Below are 24,013 nucleotides of genomic sequence, written 5' to 3' on the forward strand. Positions count from 1 at the left end.
TTGACATGCATTTTAATTATTTAACCAACAATAAATATAAATAATCAGTATAAAACTAATATAAAATATTTGACTAACTAATATCCTAACCACAAAAAGTAGTGTATTGTAGACAAAATAAAAGCACGCGTGTTTTTCAACACAGGAAACAATAAAATATGGTTCACAGTTTTTACTTTATAAAATTTGTATTCTATAAATTATTTTTTGTTTCATCCCAAATGTCAAATTAGCGTTAATGTTATTACCGTCCCTTATTTCGACCTAAATAGCGGAACACGTTATCCGGTATTAGCGTAACATTCACTCTGCGCTTGCGTACATGTCAAAATAGCGTATTCCGCTATTGGCGTGCGATAAAAATTCCTTTGCGATATCTCTCTAATTATCGTATTATTTGACATATTTCTAATGCAAATAACGCGATAATTAATGGTATTAGATGCTAGTGTGGCCCCAGCATTGACGTATAAGCTGAGCTGGGCTAAGCTGGAGCTTAAGATCTGTTGGTGCAACCAGGCATAAGTAATTTTTTCTCTTTCATAAGTAATTTAAAGACAATTTTTTCTCCCTCTTGAGAGGAATCCCTGATCCAGGACCATAGATACGATAACACTTCTAGCTACATTTCTCCGCTGCTCTGGTGAAACTTTTGAGCCAGGACCTATTCCACAAGCGTTTGCCGCTTTTAGGAAGGTGCTTTGGGTTCAGTTATTCAAACTTCAGATACAGACTTCCTTCTATGTGCCTGCCGCTTCTAGGCACGCATAATAGGATTTTTTAATACGTAAGATATCTTCAGACCTCCTTTTTACACTCCGCGGAATATCCCCATGTTTCGTTCATCCACTGAGCACGTTCAGGGATATTCCGGGTCGGAAGAGGGGGTGGTTTTAGTTGGTAGGCGGCTTGTTATGGGGGGCACGCGGGACGCAAGCTGGCGTGTTCTCCGCTCCTGTCTGAGTCCAACAGTACTAGGGACATCTACCCTAGTCAGCTAAGAGCGTTCCACCTCAGTCCAAAAAAAAGGCATCAGTAATTTATGTATAGATTTTACAGCCTCTGCCGCCTTTCGATCTTTACCTTTTTCGGTCGGTCCATTCCTCCTCATTTATGGCCCTATCTCTCATTATTCCTCTGATTTTTTTCTTCATTATAATGCTGATCTTCATCTCCTTCCATGAAACATAGTTTAAGGCCTGTTAGAGTGCCTGTTTAAGCCAGTAAGAGAAGACAGTGATGATAACGTTGAAGAAGTTAGTAACCAAGAAAAACTTTCTCTATCTGACAATGACATTCAAAAATATAGAAGAAGTGTAGCAGAGAATCTTGTGGAATAGGCTAACAAAATGAAAGCAACTTCTGACAAGTCTCATCCACCAGCTAACATTGTAGAGAATTTGACTACACCTATTTCAGATATTGACAAAGGCAAAGGTTATTTCGGAAACATCGTTGGAGTTATTCTTCAGACAAATGACGAAGGATTTTACAAAGTTGGTCCAAACTTGGTCTATTTCAAAATCTATAGTCTGGGTTTTATTTTTCTTACTTAATAACTTATCTAACTTTTTGGGGTATTAAGATCTCTAATACGTTTTTAATATTTTTTTCTAGATCAGAATTCGACATTTGCTATCAAACTTTTTAGAGGTAGCAGATATAAACCAAGGCTTTAAAATGCAAGTGCAAGAAGATAATGATACTCCGCGATTCTAAGTGCAAAGCACTCCATGGAAAAATAAATAATAATTTTTTTCTTCAAACGTCAAATAATGATGACATTACTTATCTAACTTGATCCTGTCAAAGTTTGATGTCTCCGCCGGCAGCAGTTTTTTTTCCCATTTCTTTACGGCGGAGGGAAAAATGTTGTCATGGCAACAATATGAAACATGTCACAAAGCAACAATACAAATGTCATTAACAACAATTAAACATCATTTTTATTTATAGTAATATTAAAAGTACAATTAGTTGATGAGGCATTTTCAAAATTGAAACCGTGCAAAAATGTTCCCGACTCTTGATACGCATTGGTAATTGTTGATGATACTGATGGTCGAGCACAACTTTCAGCAATCATTCCCGGTGTTGGCGAATCATGACTTAATTATTTTAATTTCTAACATCTAGACGACTTTGATAGTTGTCACAGTTAATATCGAGTAAAAATAGCGTATGAATTGTACTATTTATGGTTGAAAATTGCTACGTTTGAAGAAAAAATAGTATACTTTATTCGGCAAAGAAGCGACTTTTCTTGACTTGCCCTCTATTACGCGCCTCACTTCGTTTGGCGCGCAATATCGGGCGCGTCAAGAAAAGTCATGCTTCTCCGCCTGATAAAGTAATATACTATTATAATTGAGGTATAATTTTTATTTCTATAAAAAACACTGGTTATTTTTTAAATTATGATTGTTTGTATTACCAATTTTGTCCATTAGTTTAAAGAACGAATCATTATCGTTTTAATAAAAATGATTATTTTCCAATTACAATGTATTTTATGCAGTTTATCTATTTATTTTAGCTTTGTAGGTATACTATAATGTTTATTCTAGGCCGTACTAGTTTATCCGCTAGTGTTTGTATTAATATCAGGATAAACTAGTTTGGCCTAGGCTAAACTAGTTTATCCTATCGCGATTAGGACAAACTAGTTTGGCCTAGGCAAACTAGTTTGTCCTGAAATCGGGTTTGGCCGGTACCATATCCATCACTTAGGCCTGCCTTCATCAATATTTCAAACAATGTTTTTAAGGGTACTGTATCTTATGCCTTCTCTAAGTCAACGACCACTAAATGAATCGGTGAATTTCTGGCTGTTTTTTTCTCTATAATTTGTGGAAATACAAATAAGTTATCAACAAACGATCTGCTAGCACGGAATCCACTCTGATCTTATATTTCCTCATATTGGTTTTCGATTCGTTCTTTTATCAATCGACCGTATAACCTCCCCAATGAGCTAATAACGCTTATACCTCTGTAATTAGAATACGACTGACTAACTTAAAACCTTGTAGAAGTTACCTTTGGAAATGTGCCAAAGATATTGTTCTCTCAAAGTTTACATCCCCTTACTAAAGAAACGGTGGGCATCGGGCCAAGCTGAGTTGTTCGTTACACATTTTTGCATTCAGTCACACTGAAATTTTCCTTAGTTAGAAATGGGACAACTTAATTATAGCAAAAAACCAAGTAACCCATTCGAAGGAGCAGTAAAATTATGCTAAGAGAATGCCACCGTAAAACTTAGAATTCTCAAGAGGTATTAGAAGTAGTCGACTAATATTTGATTATCCACGAGGATGTTCCCGTTTACAATAGGAAACAAAAAAAAACTTAAACAAGGATTAAGGACGGAAGAACGAGTATACAAATTATATGATAAAATAATTACACTTTTATAAAAAAAGAACATTTTATAATACCACGTTTTTATTTGATAGTACACAATATAAATAAAGAAATTGAAAAAATCTAACACATTCGTCAAAGAAAAGCGTCATCGAATAAACGGTTTTGGCACCACGCTTTTCTTTAACGAATGTGTTACATTTTATCAATTTTTTTTATTTTTTGCTTTTTAGTTGATTTTTTTATAATATGTTTAATTTTAGTCACTCATTTTTTAGTAAAAAAAGCGTTTCTTAAAAATATTTTTTCATACTTTTTAATTTTTTAATTTTTAGTCTTACACTTTTCAAACATTAAAATATATCGTCCTGTTTATCGTATATTATCGTCATCGTCATGTATATGTATAAAACATATGATGTACAAACATGAAAAGTAGCCGGAATCGGCAAAAAAATTGAAACTTTATTGTGTATTTATGAAGCATAACGTAAACAATTAACGTAAAAAGTGAAATTATGTATAGTTCATATAATTATCTACAATCTGTAAAAGTTTCAAGTTTCTTCAATGTAAAAACAAAGAGAATTTGAGCATTTTCCATTAAAATCGTTTTTTTTTATTAAAACAATTAATAAACAAAACAATATTTTAATGACTATTCGTGTATTGTTCCCGCGAATGCATATGTCTGCAAATTTTTAGTCATTTGCATTGAAGAAAAGGCAGTCAAATTAACGTCCAAAGATTTGACTCAAACGATTGAACTAAAGAAAAGCGTTTAATTAATTAATACGACAAAACGGATTTTAATGTTAATAGGGAACTTGCATAAAATTTTAAATTCGAAAAAACTGTTATAAATAACAACAGAACATAATTTAGAACCTGTATCAAAGATAAAAAAGTTTTGTTTGTATTTCGTTTGGCCCCTAAAGACGACTAAAAATGCAACTTATACCAGCCACCCCAAAACGCGTCGTGACGTCACGCCGTTGTATGTTTACATTCTACACCAATTGTATATATAATTTTAAATTAGACATTATAAACGTCAGTAAAAAATACAGTTATGTGACGTTAAAAGTGTTTTTGATCGTTTGAACTATTCATAGAAAATTTGTACTTTTACGAAATGGTTTTATTTTCAATAGTAAACCTTCTTTCCTTTCCTTCAAAAACTGTATCAAACTCCAATCTCAACAAACTGGTATATATTATTACAACGACATACGATAAATGTCATTAGGATATAAATATTTTTCCTTTATTCCCCGACGACGATCTGGCCAAATACCCAAGTAGGTGGAGGCCAATAAACTAAAGAAGGAGAAGAATATACCTAAATATAACACTGTGTCTAGGTACACGCTAACGTGTACGCAAATAAAAAAGTCAGAGTGTTGGAATTTGTTTAATCGCGTTGTGTTTACACTTAAATTTTAATATTGATTAGTAAAGAAATTTCTTATTTTTTTTATTTGTTTAGTGTTTGTTTTTAAATTAACTATACAGTGTGGACAATTATTTAGTTGTTTTAATGAGTTTAACAACATTTTAAAACAGTATGAAAAAGTTAAGAGACTATAAATTAATATATATTTTTTTAGTTATAAGTGGAATAGTAACGTCCAAAATTAAAATAAAAGGAAGACCTAAAGCTTTCACAATAATAATTAATTGTTCTGAAGCTATTTCCTTGTGGCATTTTTGTAATCAACTATTCTAAATGGGAACTAAGCCACAATTTAACTAAAAAAATGATTTTATTAACGTTTCCAAGTCTAAATCGGACGTCGTTGTCAAAGACAAAATATTATTAAATTAAACAAAAATGTTGTTGCTTAGTAAAAAATTTTTTCTAATAATTTATTTAATCTGACTAATTTTTGTATTTTGAGAATGACATCCGATTTGGACGTCGAAACGTTAATAAAATCATTTTTTTAGTTAAAATGTTGTTGCTTAGTAAAAAATTTTTTCTAATAATTTATTTAATCTGACTAATTTTTGTATTTTGACAATGACATCCGATTTGGACGTCGAAACGTTAATAAAATCATTTTTTTAGTTAAATTGTGGCTTATTTACCATTTAGAATAGTTGATTATAATAATTAACTTACGTATAAAAATTATTTTAACAATATTTTGTACGTGCCATGTCAACTAAATACATATATTTATTTTGCTAACCTAAATATATACTTTTATGTATACATTGATTTATTACAATTAAGTTTGAAACATCTGAATAGTTCTGCTTCCCTTCCCTTAACAAATATTTTTCTATCAAACAAACACTAAACATATCAAAATAGCATGTACCAAAATATACAGTCACTGCGCACGCTAAATAATGACGTCACTGGCTTGATGAAGTTTAATTCGCGTGTACCTAACTTTTTTATTTGCGTACACGTTAGCGTGTACCTAGACACAGCGAAATATAACCATAATAATAACTAATGTAAAACTATGTGACGTCACGGGTCGTTTGAACTATTTTATACCGCAGAAGACTTTAAATATGTATTTCTAAGTTATTACGAGTTTTTGAAGCGTGAAATTTTGGAAATCTCATTTTTAAACAAAACTGAACATTATTATGTAATAAAAAAAATGTGCAAGTTCCCTATTGTAGCACAAAACGTCTCTACCGGTGGTTTTTCTAAGACTACGATAAAAACACGAATTTTTTGAATTCGAGTTTTGGTTGAAGTTTTGTTTCGTATCGTATTGAAATTTTACATGAATAAACGCCGATTTATATATAAACAAATATATGGGCGTTCAAAATTTGAAACTTTATTGTTTATTTATGGAAGCATAACGTCGCCCTAAAGTGTTAACCTGCTAACTCCGTTTTACCAAATTTTACAGGAGAGGCAAAAAACGATTTCGCAGCGTGTACTTGTCAGGTCAAGTTTTACTATATAAATGCATGGCTGTCAAGGACTTAGCTGCGTTTACGCGGGAAAATCAAAGCAATCGGAGTTAGCTGATATACAAATCATACAATATTTTAGGTTTTAGATAAAAATTGTAACTTGGCTGTTTAACTAATCGATAGACTAAATTAATACTATTATGAAGATGTTAAAAACTCATTTTGCCTAAAATGTGGACTTAGCAGGTTAACACTTTAAGGCAACGATAACGTAAACAATTAACATAAAAAGTGAAATTATGTATACTTCATATCATTAGCTACAATCAGTAAAAGTTTCAAGTTTCTACATTGTAAAAAACAAGAGAATTTAAGCATTTTCCATTAAAATCGTTTTTTTTTTATTTAAACAATTAATAAACATAAAATTTGTATTGTATTGTTCGCGCCAATGCATATGTCTGCAAATTTTCATTAATTTGCATTGAAGAAAAGTCAGTCAAATTAACGTCTAAAGATTTGATGCAAACTATTGAAGTAAACAAAAAAGTACTACAAAAAAAATTATTTTTTAAATCAAAATGTCAATAATTTTAAAAACAAAAAGGATTTCCGATACCGGGAATCGAACTCGAGCCTCCTGGGTAAAAGCCAGGGGTCGTGTTTTCAAATTCAGTCGAATTTTTTCGTATACGAGTTAACTCGAATGAAAAATTTCGTAAATGTATATTTTTGAATATCCTTCGAAATGTTATACGTATACGAGAAGAATATGTACCGGCAACACTGCAAATTCTAACAATCAAAACTCAAATAAAAAAAGAGAAGAATAATTGACAGTTTTACTTAAACTATTTTATGGTGATTTTGTGTGAAGATGAGACGATTTTAGACCCGGAATGGTACTTCGGGGTCAATACATATTATTGCTGTTTGGATATGTTGGTTTCTTAAACCAAACAAAGGTTTCAAAGTCTCTGTGACTTGAGTAATACATATTTGAAGTATTGCAACTCGAGAAATTTCTATCATTTCCAAAGAGTAAGTCGAAAGACTAACTACTAAATACGATAAAGACATTTCATTTGATCTTTATGAACAGTTACATACTTGCTTTGCTTTATTACTTTATACTTTATTTTAATTTATATTTGTTGAATAATTTTTGTAGGTTGGATATAAACACATAATATTATGTAATACGCGTAACTGTATTTACAATTAAATTTTTTTTGAATGGTACTAGTTTTTGTTTATTTAAACAACGCTCTAGAGTGCGTAAATTGAGTTTTCTAAAACGCGCGTGTTTTAAAGTGACCATGGCAACATCAGTAGCCTTAGAAACGTAAAGTCTAGAGCTAACTTTTTAATTTGAACTGACAGAAAAACCTATAACATTACCAATTAATTCCGACGCCGAAATGGCCGACGCCGAAACGGCTGACGTCCACTTGGCTCGACGCCCAAATGGCCCCGAAATGGCAACGCCCAGATGTCCCATTCCGACCTTTAACAACGGTTAATAATGTAGTGGCTATTACAGATTTTTAAGTGAAAGAAAACAAGGAAAATATTCGTTATATTTAAACAAGGAGATTCAAGAGAAAGTAACAAGAAAAGTAGCGAATAACATCAGACGATATCACAATAGAAATAGAGCAGAATATGAAACCATCACACCTGTATAATGTGAGAGTTATCATTGAAGTTCTTGAGGTAGAGTATTAAAGAAAATAAGAATGGTAATTACAATAAGAATGGGAAAAATACAATAGTTTTTTTGGCGAACTGTGACCGGACAAATCAAGGAAAACAATAGAGACTTATCATTATGTTATATTTTAACTTTTTATGACAATAACACCAACTAAGCATGAAAAATAAATGTTTCTTGACATTTGTAGGTACTTCACAATCATTATGAGCAATTTTTGTCACCACAAGCCTTACAAAACCACTCTTACATTAACCAAACAGAGGAAATATTCTAAAAACGTGTTTAAACAAGAAATTGGCAGACATATTTTTGTTTTTTGTTTTGAATTTTTGATAATTTTTAACCTTACCTCTGCTTTCGTTCTACATGTTGGGCTATAAGATTACTGTAATAATTTTCTAAAGTAACTTTTGCTTTGGTTGCTTTGTCCAGGGTATGGACACTAAAACGGATGGTGTTCTCCGTGGCGGTCATGTCCAGGACCCCTGAAATAATAAAAAAAATATGATTATTAATAAGTTTTTTTAACAAAAAATGGCATAAAAAGAATTTATAGTAGAGTACACATTACATACACCGCTTATACATCGCTTATTAACAGAGCATATAATAAATTCTATCAATTATCTTGCTAAAGAGGCTCACTCCGGATACGGAAGATATTCTAGGTGACTACCAATTCTACTTTCGTGCTGGAAGGTCAACAAACAATATATTAGAAAAAAACTAAGAATTCAACCGAAATGTACGCCAAATTTTCGTGAATTTCTAGAAAGCATATGATTGGATAAAAAGAAGCAGACTATGGCCAGCAATGCTAGAAAGGGGAATACGAAGAAAATTAGTGGAGCTATCTCAAATGTGCGTGAGTCATATGCACAGGTAAAGGTAGAGATTTGCCAATCGAGGGTCAAAACTATTGTTGGTCTTTGCTGATGATCTAGAATTCTAGATGCAGTCGCTCATTCTACAGAAGACAGTGTTTTCACAACTCAAGGAGGAAACAGGAAGTCTGGGTCTTCGAATAAATGAAGAGACGACGAAATACATGCTAGTAATCAAAATCCAATACCAAGAGTTAGGCAGAACATCACTATTAACGGCCACAACTTCAAAGTACAGTATGTGCCAAAACAAACGACACTGAAAAACTAAAGCTTTATCAAACATGAAAAGTTAAATAACAACATTTCAAATAATGCGAATTTTAAGTTTTGCTTCTATACAAAATGTGTTCAAAGTGCTCGCCATTGCGTTCCAAGCAGTACTCATAACGCTAACAAGATTGCTTAGCATGCTATTAAAAATAGGCTGCTGCATTTTTCTGAAAAAGGTCAAAATTTTTTCACGGAGTTCATCAATAGTTGCCGGTGGACTTTCTGTAAAAACGGCTTGTTTCAGCATACCCCATACATAAGCATCAAGAGTTGTTAGATTTGTATCAAATTTGATAAAAATTTAGCATCAAATTAGGTCCATTTGATCGTCCATTCCCGTATGAGCGGAAATCATACTCAATAATAAATATTTTTTCTTGCGTTGTAAGCACCATTTCGAATCTTTTTGACAGTTTGTTAGAATAAACAATGTTTAAAAATACCATGACAACTATTGTCACTTGTTTCATATGACGCGATTATATTTCACAGGCTTCCTGATTTCAGTGTCCTTTGTTTTGGCGCATATCGTAGTAAAAGAGTTTAAATATCTGGGGGCGGTAATCACAGATGACAAACACATAGAAAAAGAGGTCTTAGCAAGGATAGCTGCGGGAAATAGAGCATTATACAGGCTCGGCAAAATGTTATGGTTGGTATAGCAAAATTTAATGTGATATCTAACAAAGATATCAAATCATGTTTTCAGCGAATAGACAAAGATATCAATTGTATTTCCCCTTGTCCTCCCTATTTGAAAGAGGAAGTCAATAGAAAGAAAATACCACAATTAGTAAGTCAATAGTCGAGTTAGTACATATTTTATATTTTAGTCATCATTCTCTTTGCCTTATCCCTATGCGGGGTCGGCTTCCCTAATTGCATTTCTCCATACAATTCTGTCTTGGGTCATATCAATGTTAATCCCCTTTACCAACATGTCCTGCCTTATCGCCTCCCCCCAGGTCTTCTTTGGTCTTCCTCTCCTACTCCTTCCAGGAATCTGCACTTCAGCTATTCTTCGTATTGGGTGATTAACGTCTCGACGTTGAACATGACCGAACCATCTTAACCTATGCTCTCTCATTTTGGCATCAATTGGTGCCACACCTAGACTTCCCCTAATATACTCATTTCTAATTTTATCCTTCTTTGTCACTCCACTCATCCATCTAAGCATTCTCATTTCCGCCACATGCATTCGTTGTTCCTCTTTCTTTTTCACTGCCCAACATTCAGTTCCGTACATCATAGCCGGTCTTATGGCTGTTTTATAGAATTTTCCCTTCAGCTTCATTGGAATTTTTCTGTCACACAACACACCACTCGCTTCTTTCCACTTCATCCATCCAGCCCTAATTCTACTGCATGCATCTCCATCTATTTCTCCATTACTCTGTAATACCGATCCTAGGTACTTAAAACTATTGCTTTTCACAATCATTTCACCATCCAAAGATACCATTTTATTTGTAGTAGCTCCATCTTTAAATGAACATTCCAAATACTCTGTTTTTGTCCTACTAAGTTTTAAACCTTTTTCCTCCAGAGCTTGTCTCCACTGTTCCAGTTTTTGTTCTAAGTCTCTTTCACTATTTCCTACTAACACGACATCATCAGCATACATTAAGCACCATGGAATGTTACCCTGTAGTTTCGCTGTTATCTGGTCCAAAACTAATGAGAATAAATACGGACTAAGCACAGAGCCTTGGTGCAATCCTACTTTCACATGAAATTTATCAGTCTCTCCCACACCTGTCCTAACACTAGTCGTTACTCCCTCATACATATCCCTCACAATCTTTACATATTCACCAGGGACTCCTTTCTTATTGAGTGCCCACCACAGAATCTCTCGAGGGACTCTATCATATGCTTTCTCAAGATCAATGAATACCATATGAGCGTTTGTTTCTTTACTCCTGTATTTTTCCATCAACTGCCTTATAATGAAAATTGCATCTGTTGTTGATCTACCCTGCATAAAGCCAAATTGATTCTCGGATATTTCGGTCTCTTCACGTATCCGTCTGTCAATTACTCTTTCCCATATTTTCATGGTGTGGCTAAGCAGTTTTATAGCCCTGTAGTTTGTACATTGTTGTATATCTCCCTTGTTTTTGTAAACAGGTACCAGTATACTGCTTCTCCATTCGTCTGGCATTTGTCCGACTTCCATAATTCTATTAAATAGACCTGCTAGCCACCTTGTTCCTGTCTCTCCCAATGCTCTCCATACTTCCCCAGGAATATCATCTGGTCCTACCGCTTTTCCTTTCTTTATTTTTTGAAGCGCTTGAGCCACTTCCTCGTTGGTTATTTTGGTGACCATTGCTGCTACTGTCTCCGTTGACTCTACAGGCTGTCTGTCAAATTCTTCATTTAATAAGCTGTCAAAGTACTTTCTCCATCTCTTTTTGACTTCCCTTTCGTGAACTAGTATTTTATTATTTTCATCTCGGATACATCTAATCTGATTAAAATCTTTTGCTTTCCTTGCTCTCTGTTTGGCTATTTTATATATCTTCGTTTCGCCTTCCCTGGTATCAAGTTGATCATATAGGTTTGAATACGCTTCTGCTTTGGCTTTTGCTACTGCTACTTTCGCTTTCTTTTTCGCCACCATATAGTTTTGAAGATCTGTGTCGGATCTGGTTTCTTGCCACTTTTTATATAATTTTCTCTTCTCTTTTATTTTTCCTTGTACTTCGTTTGACCACCACCAAGTCTCTTTATCCTCAAACTTTTTTCCTGACGTTTTCCCAAGTATTTCAATAGCAGTCTCTCTAATACTACTGGCCATTTTTCTCCAAATTGTATTAGGGCTTCCTTTCATGTTCCAACATATTTTTTCTACTATTCTTCTCCTGAATAGACCTTCTTTCTCATCTTTCAGCAGCCACCATTTGATTTTTTGTGGTCCTCTCCGATATTTTTGTTTAGTTTCGCTTTTTACTTCGATGTCCAGAAGAAGCAGCTTATGTTGTTGGCTTACTGTCTCACTCACTATTACCTTGCAGTCCTTGCATTCACGTATGTCTTCTTTTCTTATCATGAAGTAGTCTATTTGGGATTGATGTTGTCCACTTTTGTAGGTAATAAGTTGAGTTTCTCTCTTTTTAAAGAATGTGTTAACAATCGCCATATCCAATGCTGTTGCTAATTCAAGCATGTCATCTCCAGCTTCATTTCTAGTTCCAAAGCCTAATCCCCCATGTATTGTTTCATATCCTGTCTTGGTTTGGCCCACATGTGCATTGAAATCACCTCCTATTATAACTTTCTCCTCTGCTGGAATATCACTCAGTACGTCTCCTAATTGATCATAGAAAGCTCTTCTTTCATTCTCACCCAGACCTGTTTGGGGAGCATACACACAAACAACATTCAATACCTCTTTATCAATTACAAATTTCACTGACATCATTCTATCACTCGTTCTTACAACTTCTACTACGTTACCTTTCATTTCACTATCAGCAATTATACCAACTCCATTTCTAGTGTTACTACTCCCTACATACCACAATTTGTATCCTTCACCTAGTTCTTTCGCCCTTTGTCCTTTCCACCTAGTTTCTTGAATACAAGCAATTTGAACTCTTCTTCGTTTGAGCGCATCCACTAACTCCAGACTCTTACCTGTAAGACTACCAAGATTCCAAGACCCTATCCTGATTTTTCTAACCTGCAATGGTGTTCCCCCTGAGATAGTCCTCACCCGGAGATCCGAACGGAGGCTCATTTTACTTCCGGAACATTTTACCTCAGGAGATGCCATCATTTCAGTATAAGTTTTTACTGCGTTTGGAGAAGGTCTTTTCATTATTATGGCCTGAAAAGATTTTTGGATATTTGATGCCTGAATGCCTTTTCTATCAGCACCATACCCTGCCCTGCACGTTTAGCCAATACACCACCAATGCAACCAAAGTGCAGTATTACCCCACACCCGCCTGCATTTTTCTGTATAGGCCAGGATCCCTACTGTAAGGACTGCCCTATAAGCCAATGTATTGTTGCCCGTATCCCGCCGCTAGGAGGCACGTACTTTGGTTATTTCGGGATACATATTTTATATTTTAGTATTACTTATATATCCATGTATTATTGATATTACATATTTATAATTTAAACAAAATTATAGTAAAGTCAGAATTTGGTATTAATTTTGAGAGTAAATTAAATGTAATACCAAATACTTAGGATGTCGGGATAGAATCACGAGGTTTTTCCTGGTTTTCCCTCGTGATTTACTATGAGATCTCTAACGCGAGAATTTTAATGTCACCGTTGCATGTGGTTGTCTTTTTAAAGACAGATCGCATGCTATGATTTTTTTGTGACGGATATTCTTGAGTTGGGGTTGATTTCATGTAATCGAATGAACTATATTTCAGTAAAGTTGTCCCAGGAACGCAACTCATAAATATTGGCAATATCATTTTAAAGTCTTCTTCTTTAAAATGTATCTGAATTGCCGATATAAATGAGTCAAATTAAATAAATTATTAAAAGATTTTTTTTTACTAAGCAACAACATTTTTATTTATGTTAGTAGTATTTGGTATTTTGACAACGGCACCCGATTTGGGCGTCGAAACGTTAATAAAAATCATTTTTTAATAATATTGTGGCTTATTTCCCATTATAAATAGTTAAAATCTTTGTTTAAATTTAAAACTATGTTTTTAACAAGATAGAAACCACTTATTATTGTCATAATATTCTTACTTGTACCTGCTTGAAGGTTTAAAGTTAAAAATGGCAAATAACTGGAAAAGAAGCCCTCCCTCACCAGCCGCCACTGCATATAGGTATTTGATAATTCCCTTTTTGATATTTATGTTGAGGTTTGAGTGATAATTAAATTTTTTTGTGATTTATGATATACAGCCAGTTACAGGAATTTTTCCTTGTGATATTTTAATTTACCTATCTGTGTTGGGTTGGTGTAGATTGGTTTTCTGTAGACTTTAATTATGTATCCAATATCCTCATTTAACACATCAAGGACTGGTAATGAGTTGTGGTTTTCTTTTTCCAAGGAGAATTTGATTAATTCAAAAATTTGTCAAACGCCGAAACAAATGTAAAATGTAATTATTCTGATTACAACCAATCGAGGTTTAAGGGCACCCAAAGTCTGAAAATTTATTTTTTTTAAGTTTTTTGCGTTACATTGAAAATTATTCTCTGAAATCTTCTCTTTTCAACGATATATAACACATTATAGTACAAAATATCCATGGTTACGAAACTATTTATTTTCTGAACGTCTGCACTCAACTTACCGTGTACCAGTAGCTTTATAACCTATTAGAGTGTTTTATGTTTGTGCGATTTCCCGAATACTAGGTTTTTAACTTTTGATGTCAGATATCCCTGGATTCTTAGAAGATATAAGGTCCAAATTTTTACAGTGGTTGTAGATAGATAATGTCTAGTCCCGCGTAAAGTTTTATTGAAAAATGTATAAAAACACGTAAAATAAAAAATAAAATCCAAACTTTTTTGGGTTTTTTTTGTAAGAGTATTTTAAAAAAATTTAAAATAAATGTTTTTTTCACTCTAACTTTACAAAAATCTACGCGGGACTAAACAATGCATGTAGTTTCAAAATAAAACAAAAATTAGGTCTCTAAGTGCTTTGGTTGCAGAGCTATGTGACATAATGTTAACATTGTCGTTAAATGGGACTTTGGGTGCCTTAATCCCTAAATACAAATTTAATTCAAAATTGTCACAAAAATAACGTTTCAGAATATGTATCTTCAAAGTTAGGAATCAAGAAAGGCAAACGGTAGTATTATAGTAGCACGCTGATCAACTCGAATGTGCAACCAGCAAAAAATTCTAATGATGGCGTCAAATAGACTGCTATGAATTGGATTATTAAGCATTAAATCTTTATCCGCAGTATCTTCTATACCCACTTTTAACTCAAAAACACCGTTCTAAAAATGTAGAGTAAAATCACGAGTCGTGCAGATGTATACAAAAAGATATCGATAAAATCACAATCGACTTTTGAAATTCACAAAAACGATAACATTTACACACATATTGAGTAAATAAAGAAATGGAAAATATTTACGTAGAAGGGTATAGTCATTAAACAAAATATTAAATGCAATATACGCCAGGGAAATAAGGCAAAAATATACCATGTTCGGGACACTTGAGCAGCCAGGTTGCAAATGGGTTTTTTGGGTACTACATACCTAGTGTGACCAACTAGCCCGAAAAATCCGGGACATGGCCCGAATTACGAAGTCGTGTCCCGGCGTCCCGGAAAAGGTTTCTGGGCCATCCGAATTTTCAACTTTTTGGTAAAATTCAATTTTTTTCGTTATTCTTTTAAGAATACACATCAAATTCAATTTTTGGGACAAAAAAAATCGACAATAATTATGATTTTAAAAAATAAGCAATGTAAATAAAGAATTACATTGCAAGAATACATTATATATTTTATTTGTTGAGGTCAACTTAAAATATGAATGGATTGATTTTTAAATGTTTTGAAGCTGTTTTCTTGTGGCCTGTTTGGCAATTATATTTTTAACCTAAGGTTATATTTACATGGAAATGCAACATCACTTTATTTTCTAATTTTTTTCTTTTTTGAGAATGACTGGTAGTCGAGACGTCAAAAACTAACAAAAATATAATTATTATTACATATAACCAATTGTGGCTTAATCCCATTAAAAATATCATTGTCAACATAAAAATGTTAAATAATCAATAAAATGATGATATTAAAGTCCTATATTTAAAAAATAAAAAATGGCCCGATTTTCATTGAAAAGTCCCGGATTTCAAGTATTTTTTTCAGTCTTGTCCCGAATTCAACTGAATTGGAGTTGGTCACACTATACATACCTAATACATTATAAAAATGTTATAGTCAAAGCCCGAATTTCAGGCACTCCTAGGTTTGACTAGGCAATCCTCAGGTGTGACTGACGATCTTAGTCAAAGCACGAAATAAATTACAGTTTCGGCCATCGGCCTTTGACTAGTCAAACCTAGGAGAGACTAAGTTTGTCAGGCAAATGTCGAAATTTAATTTTATGAAATCGGGGTTTGACCAGTCAAACCCCGATCAGCTATTAAAATGTCGTAATTTGTTAGATTAGGTTTAATAAAACGTCATTTTTTAATTTTGATGTTTATTATTTTTATATTATCGTAATTAAAATAAAAAAAAAAGTTTTATTCTCACATGTTGAGGCATTATGGCATTTAGAGTTGCACAATACGTTAGACTTTTTACACTTTTGAAGAACATTTATATTGCAGTAGCATTTTATAAAGCCTTGTCCTCCAAATTTACAATATTTTTTACTAATTTCTCTTAGTCTTAGAGACAGCTTAACGTCTGGAACATCTTCGAAATTAAGAAAATTCTCTTTGCATTCTCTTATTCGATTTCTTGAAACAAGTTTGTTTATTGTTCCGTATTTCGTACCAACTCTATATAAACCGTCAATTGTTTTATTTTGTGTGATAATCAAAATATTTCGATCATAAAAATTGGAAAAAATCCTTTGTAAAAGGTATAAATTTTTTATTAAAAATCCCTTTAAGGGCTACATCACAACAAAACGTTTTCGATTTTATAAAAAATCATCATCAGTGTTAGACAGATTGGATGCCAGCTGAGCCACCAAAGAAATTTTCGGGGAAAAAACCCTTTAAATATTATATGGATGCATTAAAGGTGCATACTTAAATAAAATGCCTTAGGATGGATATATAGCAACAAGGATAATGCCCTTTGGTAAGGTATTGAATTTCCCAACACGTGGGATTTTTGTTTACATTACAATTGAGTTGTTTACATTACAATGACTTAATGGCAACTCTTAAGAGTTGGAAACACCCAAATTTTGTAGGAAACAACATGTAGTAGGCAATAAAAAAACCTACAAATTAAAAGAAAACAGGAGTTTCTTAGATGATTAGAACCTAAGATATCGTCAAAAAACGAAATAATATACGTTTTGAATTTTTTTTTGAGGTTATGTTCAGCTTCTAGGAGTATACAATTTTTTTGATCTTTTTTAGGATGTAGGTACTTGAAGGAAAATAAGGGAGAGAATGATTTTAAAATTGAATTAGGGGTCAAAACGGTTAAAGAATATTCCGAAAAGTGATTTTTAGGTATTTTGACCATGATGCTCCACCTAAAAATCTGAAAAAAAAAATCGTGAAGATAATATGACATCCAATAAATATTTTTTTTTCGGCATTTCGGTCGGCCTAATTTTTTTAAACAAAGTTTAAAAATTTCAAAAGCAAAAAAAATTGAATTTCGCATCAAAAATTTTGGAAAAAAAATACTATGCTACACTATAGCTAATAAAAAATCCTACAATATGAAAGAAAACCGAAGTTTCTACGATGATCAGAACCGAAGATATCGCAAAAAAAAACAAAAAAACACGTTTTAATTTTTTGGGGGGTTATGGGTGGGGCTAGGAGGCTAAAATTTTTTTTAGTCGAATACTTCTTGATGTAAAGCAGCATGGTATTTTTATTTTTGGAATATCGCTGGGAAATTTTTCACTGTCTTAATCAGCTAGGCTAGAGCCTTTGAGGGAGCCAAAAAAAATTTGAGAGTCAGAAAAAATTGGAGGGTGTCAGAAGAAATTGGAGGGTGCCAAAAAATAGGGGACCAGGACTAATCTGTAAAAAAACGTCTATTTTTGGATGTGAGAGGTGGCATTCGGATGTTTGCAGATAAAGTTAGGTGACACCTTCAGTAATAATAATAATTGACTTATGCTCCTTTTCACATATGCCCGGAACATTAATAAAAAAATTAAAATTTTTAAAAATTTCGAAAAACATCGATTTTTTTCTGCTTTCTTTGCTTATAACTTTAAAACGATTCGTTTTGGAACAAAGTCGTACAGAAATAAAATAAAGATCATTGAATTTTGTATGATATACGACTGGTCCAAAATGTCTTAAGGTATTACCTTTTCTGCAATATAGCAATAAATACAAAATAAGGGGACAAAATACGCCTGTTGTTATTCAATGTTTCTTAACCACTTTGGTGGCACTTAGAACCTTAGTTATTCGCTTAGAAAATTCTTATAACTTACTTAATGGTCTACCAAATTTCATTAAAATCGACCTAATAGATTTTGCATAATACATTTGCAATCTAAATGTTTTTAAAAAAGTTCAAATTTTTTAAAATCTTTCTGAACAAAAAGTAGACCATTTAGAAGTTGGCTAATATTTTTACATATTATAAAGAGGTGCTCTACCTATCTAATACACTTTACAGAATTAAAATCGGATTATTTAAGGGGCCTCAGCAATGTTTTAAAATTATAAACAATTTTTTGGCTTATAAACAAATAGCTTTGTTTAATAATAAAAAAATAAATTTTTAGCAATGCAAACAATTAAAACCGGTATAATTTGACTTAAACTTTCAAATGCTGTCAGCAGAATTGCTATTTTATTTTTCAATCAAAAGTTATTCGCGTTCAAAAATTGCAATTTTTCGATTTTTTGAAAGTTCCATCGCGTTTATCTCGAAAACTATGCATCCTACGAAAAAACTTGTAAGAACATTTTTTGCTTAGAATTACCCAAGAAATACAAAAAAAAATGTTTTATTTTGCGAAAAATCGATGTTATGTAATTACTCAACTCCTTTGTTTATAACAATCCTATCGACATCCGGATCAACTGTTAGCCAAAAAATTCGTGTTCTACGGGTCAAAATACATAAAAAACTTGGGTAAGTCCATCTAAATAAAGGAGCCGTAGCACCCCCTCCTGGCCACAGCACTAATTTGTTTATAAGCCAAAAAATTGTTTATAACTTTAAAACGTTGCTGAGGCTGTTTAAATAATCAGATTTCAATTCTGTAAAGTGCATTAGATAGATGGAGTGCTTCTTTATATGTAAAAAAATTGACAAATCTTTGTATGTTCTAGTTTTTGTTGTGCAAGATTTTAAAAAATTTTAATTTAAAAAAAAGTTTAGATTGCAAAATTATTATACAAAATCTAGTAAGTCAACTTTAATGAAATTTGGTGGACGGTTTTAGCACATTACAAAAATTTTCTAAGCGAATTAGGAAGGTTCCAAGTGTAACCTAAGTGATGGAAAAACATTGAATAATGACAGGCTTGTTTTGCCTCCTTATTTTATATTTATTGCTATTTTGCAGCAAGGGTGATAAATTAGGACATTTTTAACCAATCGTAGCTGATAGAAAATTTAATTATCTTTGTTTTATTCCCATACAACTTTGTTCCAAAATGAATCGTTTTAAAGTTATAAGCAAAGAAAGTAGAAAAAAAAACGAAATTTTTTTAAATATTTAAATATTTTATTTTTTTTATTAATGTTCCGGGTATATTTGAGAAGGAGCATAAGTCAATTATTATTAACGAAGTTATCACCAAACTTTATCCGCAAAAATCCGAATGCTACCTCTCACATCCACCTAAAATCAGATCCTTCCTGGTCTAACAATATAACAGGCAATAGAGAAGAAAAGAGCTAACAACAGAGATGTACACATGGCGTTTGTAGACCTTAGGAAGGCATACGACACCGTGCCAAGGAAAGAACTCTACAAAGCAATGACTAAAATAGGGATATCACCTAACCTAACACAAGCAATCAAGAACATATACAGTGGAAATGAAGTAAATATAAAAATCGGAAACAAGGTAGTTACTAACTTCAAAACAACAAAAGGATTACTGCAGGTATGCCCAACGTCACCAACTATTTTTTTAAAATATTTTTAGAACACGCACTAACAACTTGGAAGATAAAATGTAGGGGTACCGGGAATACCGATAAGGGACGATTATCTCTACACATTGTGTTTCGCAGACGATCAGGTGGTGATGGCTCAAGATGAAGATAATATCAGTTACATGGTAAGAAAACTAAAAGAGGAATAAAAAAAGGTGGGCCTGGAAATAAATCTGAAGAAAACGGAATACTTAGCAATATCGGAAAAAGACGTCAAAAATTTAGAAATAGAAGAACAAGTAGAAATAAAAGGAACGAAGAATTTTAAATATTTGGGTTTTATAATGTCGAAAAATGGAACAACAGAAGCAGAAATAAAAAATAGATTGGGACAAACAAGATCTTGCATCAGATAACTCCATAATGTAATCTGGAATAAGAACATTAAGGGAACAACAAAAAAAATGATATACCAAACAATGGGTGCGTTCGGACGACCATAGCGGCTGACTGTCAGCAGAAATAGGCTGAGTGGTTGTATCCAGCCGTGATAGGGAAAGCTTAGTAAATCTCTCAGCGGCTGACTTCCAGCGGTCACGTCTGACAGCTACTGCTGGCTCAGCTGTCCAGCCGCTGTGGTCGTCCGAACGCACCCATTAGTACGATTTAGAAAGTAAATTTTTCCCTGTGAAGTAGTAAGCCTAGAAGATGTTTTTAAAGTGATTACCTTTTATTGTTTGTTTTATTATTCCTCTGTGATTTACCGATATTATAGTTCACTTGGTACTCACAATTATTGGTTCACGCATTTAGATAAAATACTATAATAGCATTTAAATATTTAATTTGTTAAATAATCACTTATTTTTAATTACGTTTTTAGTTAAGTAAGTAATAATTACAAATGTACATACCAACACACTGTCCTTTTTTGTGGTTATGTATTTTTAGAAATAAGCCAAATCCATCACCGGAAGATATAAACTTCCTATTATGACAATTAAAAAATTTATTTGTTATATTTACCACAGAACTATAAATTATAGAATTATATGTTTATAAAAATAGTATAATAGAAAAATAATGGTCTACCTCTATCTCTAAACCAGGGAGCACAGAATCCATTCAAGAGACTGGACATTTTTATTAACTACAAAACACGTCGACCATTACAAAAAACCCGGTATCAATCCGAAAGTGTATATCTGACGATAAATGAGTTCATACTAAACAGGTAACCCTAGCAATAATACGGCGAGCTATTTCGACAATATTTTATCTAATCTTCTCTGATAATTTGCTAGTAAAATCAAGTCAATATTAAAACTCAATATTCATTATTTTGAAAATTCTTTATAGTTCAATCATTTGGTCGAAAAAAAGGGAGTTACCTGGAAAGTTTTCCGGGAGTTTTGAAAATTCGATATTTTATGGACTTCGGTATGCTTTTTTTGAATTTCAACTTTGCTACCTCGTATCTCCGCCGCTCGCGCCGCCATATTGAAAAAATGGCGCCTAATAACAGATTGTGGAAATATCTCGTTTCCGACGCATTTAAGAGAAAAACATTTCGGTACAAAATTAAACTAGAAAAAATTTCCTACAATTATCCGCGTACCAGCGCCAGAAAGTATTACATATTTATCTACACCACCACGTGTTTTTCGTATATTTTTCTAAAATATTCTACTATTGCCGCCGGTATTAATCCTTTACAGTCAGATGATCTCATTTATTTGATGATCTTTAGTTTCTGATGTCGTACTCTTTTGATAGAAAAGAGTACATCAAAAACTCTACTAGGGTAGAACTGTTAAAAGAGATGAATGTGGACAGTCGAGATATTTTATAGGTACGGGTTATTGTCAATCTGTACTTTAATCAAAAAGCAAAGGTTAGAATCGAAAATGTCGAAACAGAAACTACAGAAATCAAAACAGCTGTTAGACAGGGTTGCGTGTTGTCTCCATTGTTATTCAATCTGTACAGCGAAGCCATTTTTAAGGAAGCAATAGCAGAGGAATGAACAGGGTATATCAATAAAAGGAAAAATCTTGAACAACATTAAGATTCGCAGACCACACCGCTATTTTTGCAGACAGTCTAGAAGCACTGCAACTGCAACGATTAGTAAATAGATTACATCAAGACAGTATAAAAGATGAACCACAAATGAGCGTTAAGAAAACCAAGTTCATGATTATTTCTTAGCAACATACAGTAGGAAGGTTAGATGTCAAGTCAAAACAAGTAGAGAGAGTGAATAACAGCTGCAGATCATATTTTATTTTGCATGCCTTCACTGGCTGTGATAAAACATGTCGACGGTTAAACTGCAAAACCTCGTAAATCAGATTTATGTAACTTTAGAGGAGAGACGAAAAACATTTTGGCTTCTTTATGTAAAATTCAATTTATTAGTTTTCTGTGTGAAGGGTTCTTTTTAGGTAACGATTCCATTACCATTAAGTAAAATTCAGTAATATTGTTTTTTTTTTCCAAAGAGCGACTTACGATGTTTTGTTACTTAAAATCTTAAACTATCATTAAACTTATGAGGTTTTGTCTCATAAAAAATGCAACTTTAGGAGGTTTTGTAACTTAAAATCTTACTTATGAGGTTTTTGTTGTTACCATTAAATTTAAATATTGACTTTCAACAAGTTTTCGTAGTTTAACCCTGCTGTCCTGTTCGGGTCTATTTGACCCAAAAAATCCGTTAAAAATTACCTGTGTATGTATGTTTAGTTGGCAGTATTCATATTCTCTATTATTTATATATTCATATTATTATTATAATATATTATAATATGTATATTCATATGCAGAATAAACATATTCTATATTGTCAGTACCTGTGTGTTTGTCAGCCGGATACGTCTGTAAATAAAAACAGGTTTCTGCAAGCTAGAACTTGTAAAATAAACTGTAGTATAGCTGGACGATGTTGCAAACCAAATTATAAATATGACCAACAAGGACGGACAGCATGTCTTTGGAACTAACTGGAAAGGCATGAATAAAGTTGGTTTCCAAGCAGTGCCGTTTTATCCATTGGGCGCTTGGGGCGGGCGCCCATGGGCCCGGGCCCCGGAGGGGCCCGTATGGACCCTTCCTCGTATTAATAACAAATTAAAGTCCGCTAAATAATCGAAGACTATTTATTTAAATAGAGAAAAAGACTACGAAATACCTGCGATTTCGATATGGTCTGATTTTAAGGCTGATAAATAAGAACTGTGACAACTTTTAAACCAAAGAGTCCTTAGAAAATTGTAAAAAAATGTATATAGCTGGAGACAAAGCTTATTATAGAATATTAAATGAAAGCAACTCTTATAGAGTAAAACCCAATGGAGGCAAAGAGAAGTGTTAAAGCTGTTTATTGTTACCCGTGCAAATTATTTTCAATTGAAAAAAAAATAGTTTAACTGATTTTGGATATATTTTACCCACTGGAAATATTTGAATAGTTTGCTCAAATCTCACGAAGAAAGTAAATTTCATCTTAACTCTATGGTTACATTAATAACAAGATCATCAGTTGGAGTTAGATGGATCATCAGTTAAATTGTAGTTATAGACGCTGGCTTGACAGAGCAAGTAGAACGCGAAGCTGACTATTGAGTAAAGGTCCTAAGAAGAGTTGTTGTCACCTTTAAATTACTTGCTTCTTAAGGACTAGCTTTTCGTTGATCTCATGAGAATTTAACGAGTCGTCATAAGGGAAACTACTTAGGTAAGTTGTCTTGTATACTTTGCTTTTGACAACTTCTTAGCTCAGCATTTACAGCGGAATGCGAATAAAGAAAAAGGTTCGGTTAGCTATCTGTCTGACCAAACTTGCAATGAATTCCTGGAAGCGATGAAAACAAAACATGTAGAATCTTTTGATGCTGTACTTATGATGTTACTTAAAAACTACGGATCCATCAAACATATTTTTCCAGTTAAGCAATAATAGGGATTTTCATCGATTGTCATTTTTTTCGAGCTTATGTCGTATGTTGTATAATCTGTGTATAATATTAATATATACGGATTGTACGAGATATGACAGAAGCTCGAAACAAATGACTGTGAATGAAAAGCCCTATAGAGACAAAAAATCAGCAGTTAGAAGTGAAGCCAAGG

General features: G+C 32.9%; 1 protein-coding gene across 8 annotated transcripts in view; it reads right to left on the reverse strand.

The window, feature by feature from the left end:
* The window catches only part of LOC126889519 (serine/threonine-protein kinase tricornered), a 675,111-nt gene that overhangs the window by 66,930 nt on the left and 584,168 nt on the right, over positions 1 to 24,013 (reverse strand). For 7 of the 8 annotated variants that reach the window (XR_007700061.1, XR_007700062.1, XR_007700065.1 and 4 more), the window contains exon 2: positions 8,322 to 8,457. Coding sequence is in view for 1 of the 8 variants with exons in the window: in XM_050657859.1 (XP_050513816.1) it covers positions 8,322 to 8,457 (136 nt within the window). In the remaining 7 variants the exon portion in view is untranslated. Of the gene's footprint in view, positions 1 to 8,321; positions 8,458 to 20,971; positions 21,109 to 24,013 lie in introns of those variants that run through there. The other variant, XR_007700063.1, reaches the window with a different exon arrangement.

Source organism: Diabrotica virgifera, chromosome 8 (assembly GCF_917563875.1).
Source record: "Diabrotica virgifera virgifera chromosome 8, PGI_DIABVI_V3a".
Classification (NCBI taxonomy): domain Eukaryota; kingdom Metazoa; phylum Arthropoda; class Insecta; order Coleoptera; family Chrysomelidae; genus Diabrotica; species Diabrotica virgifera.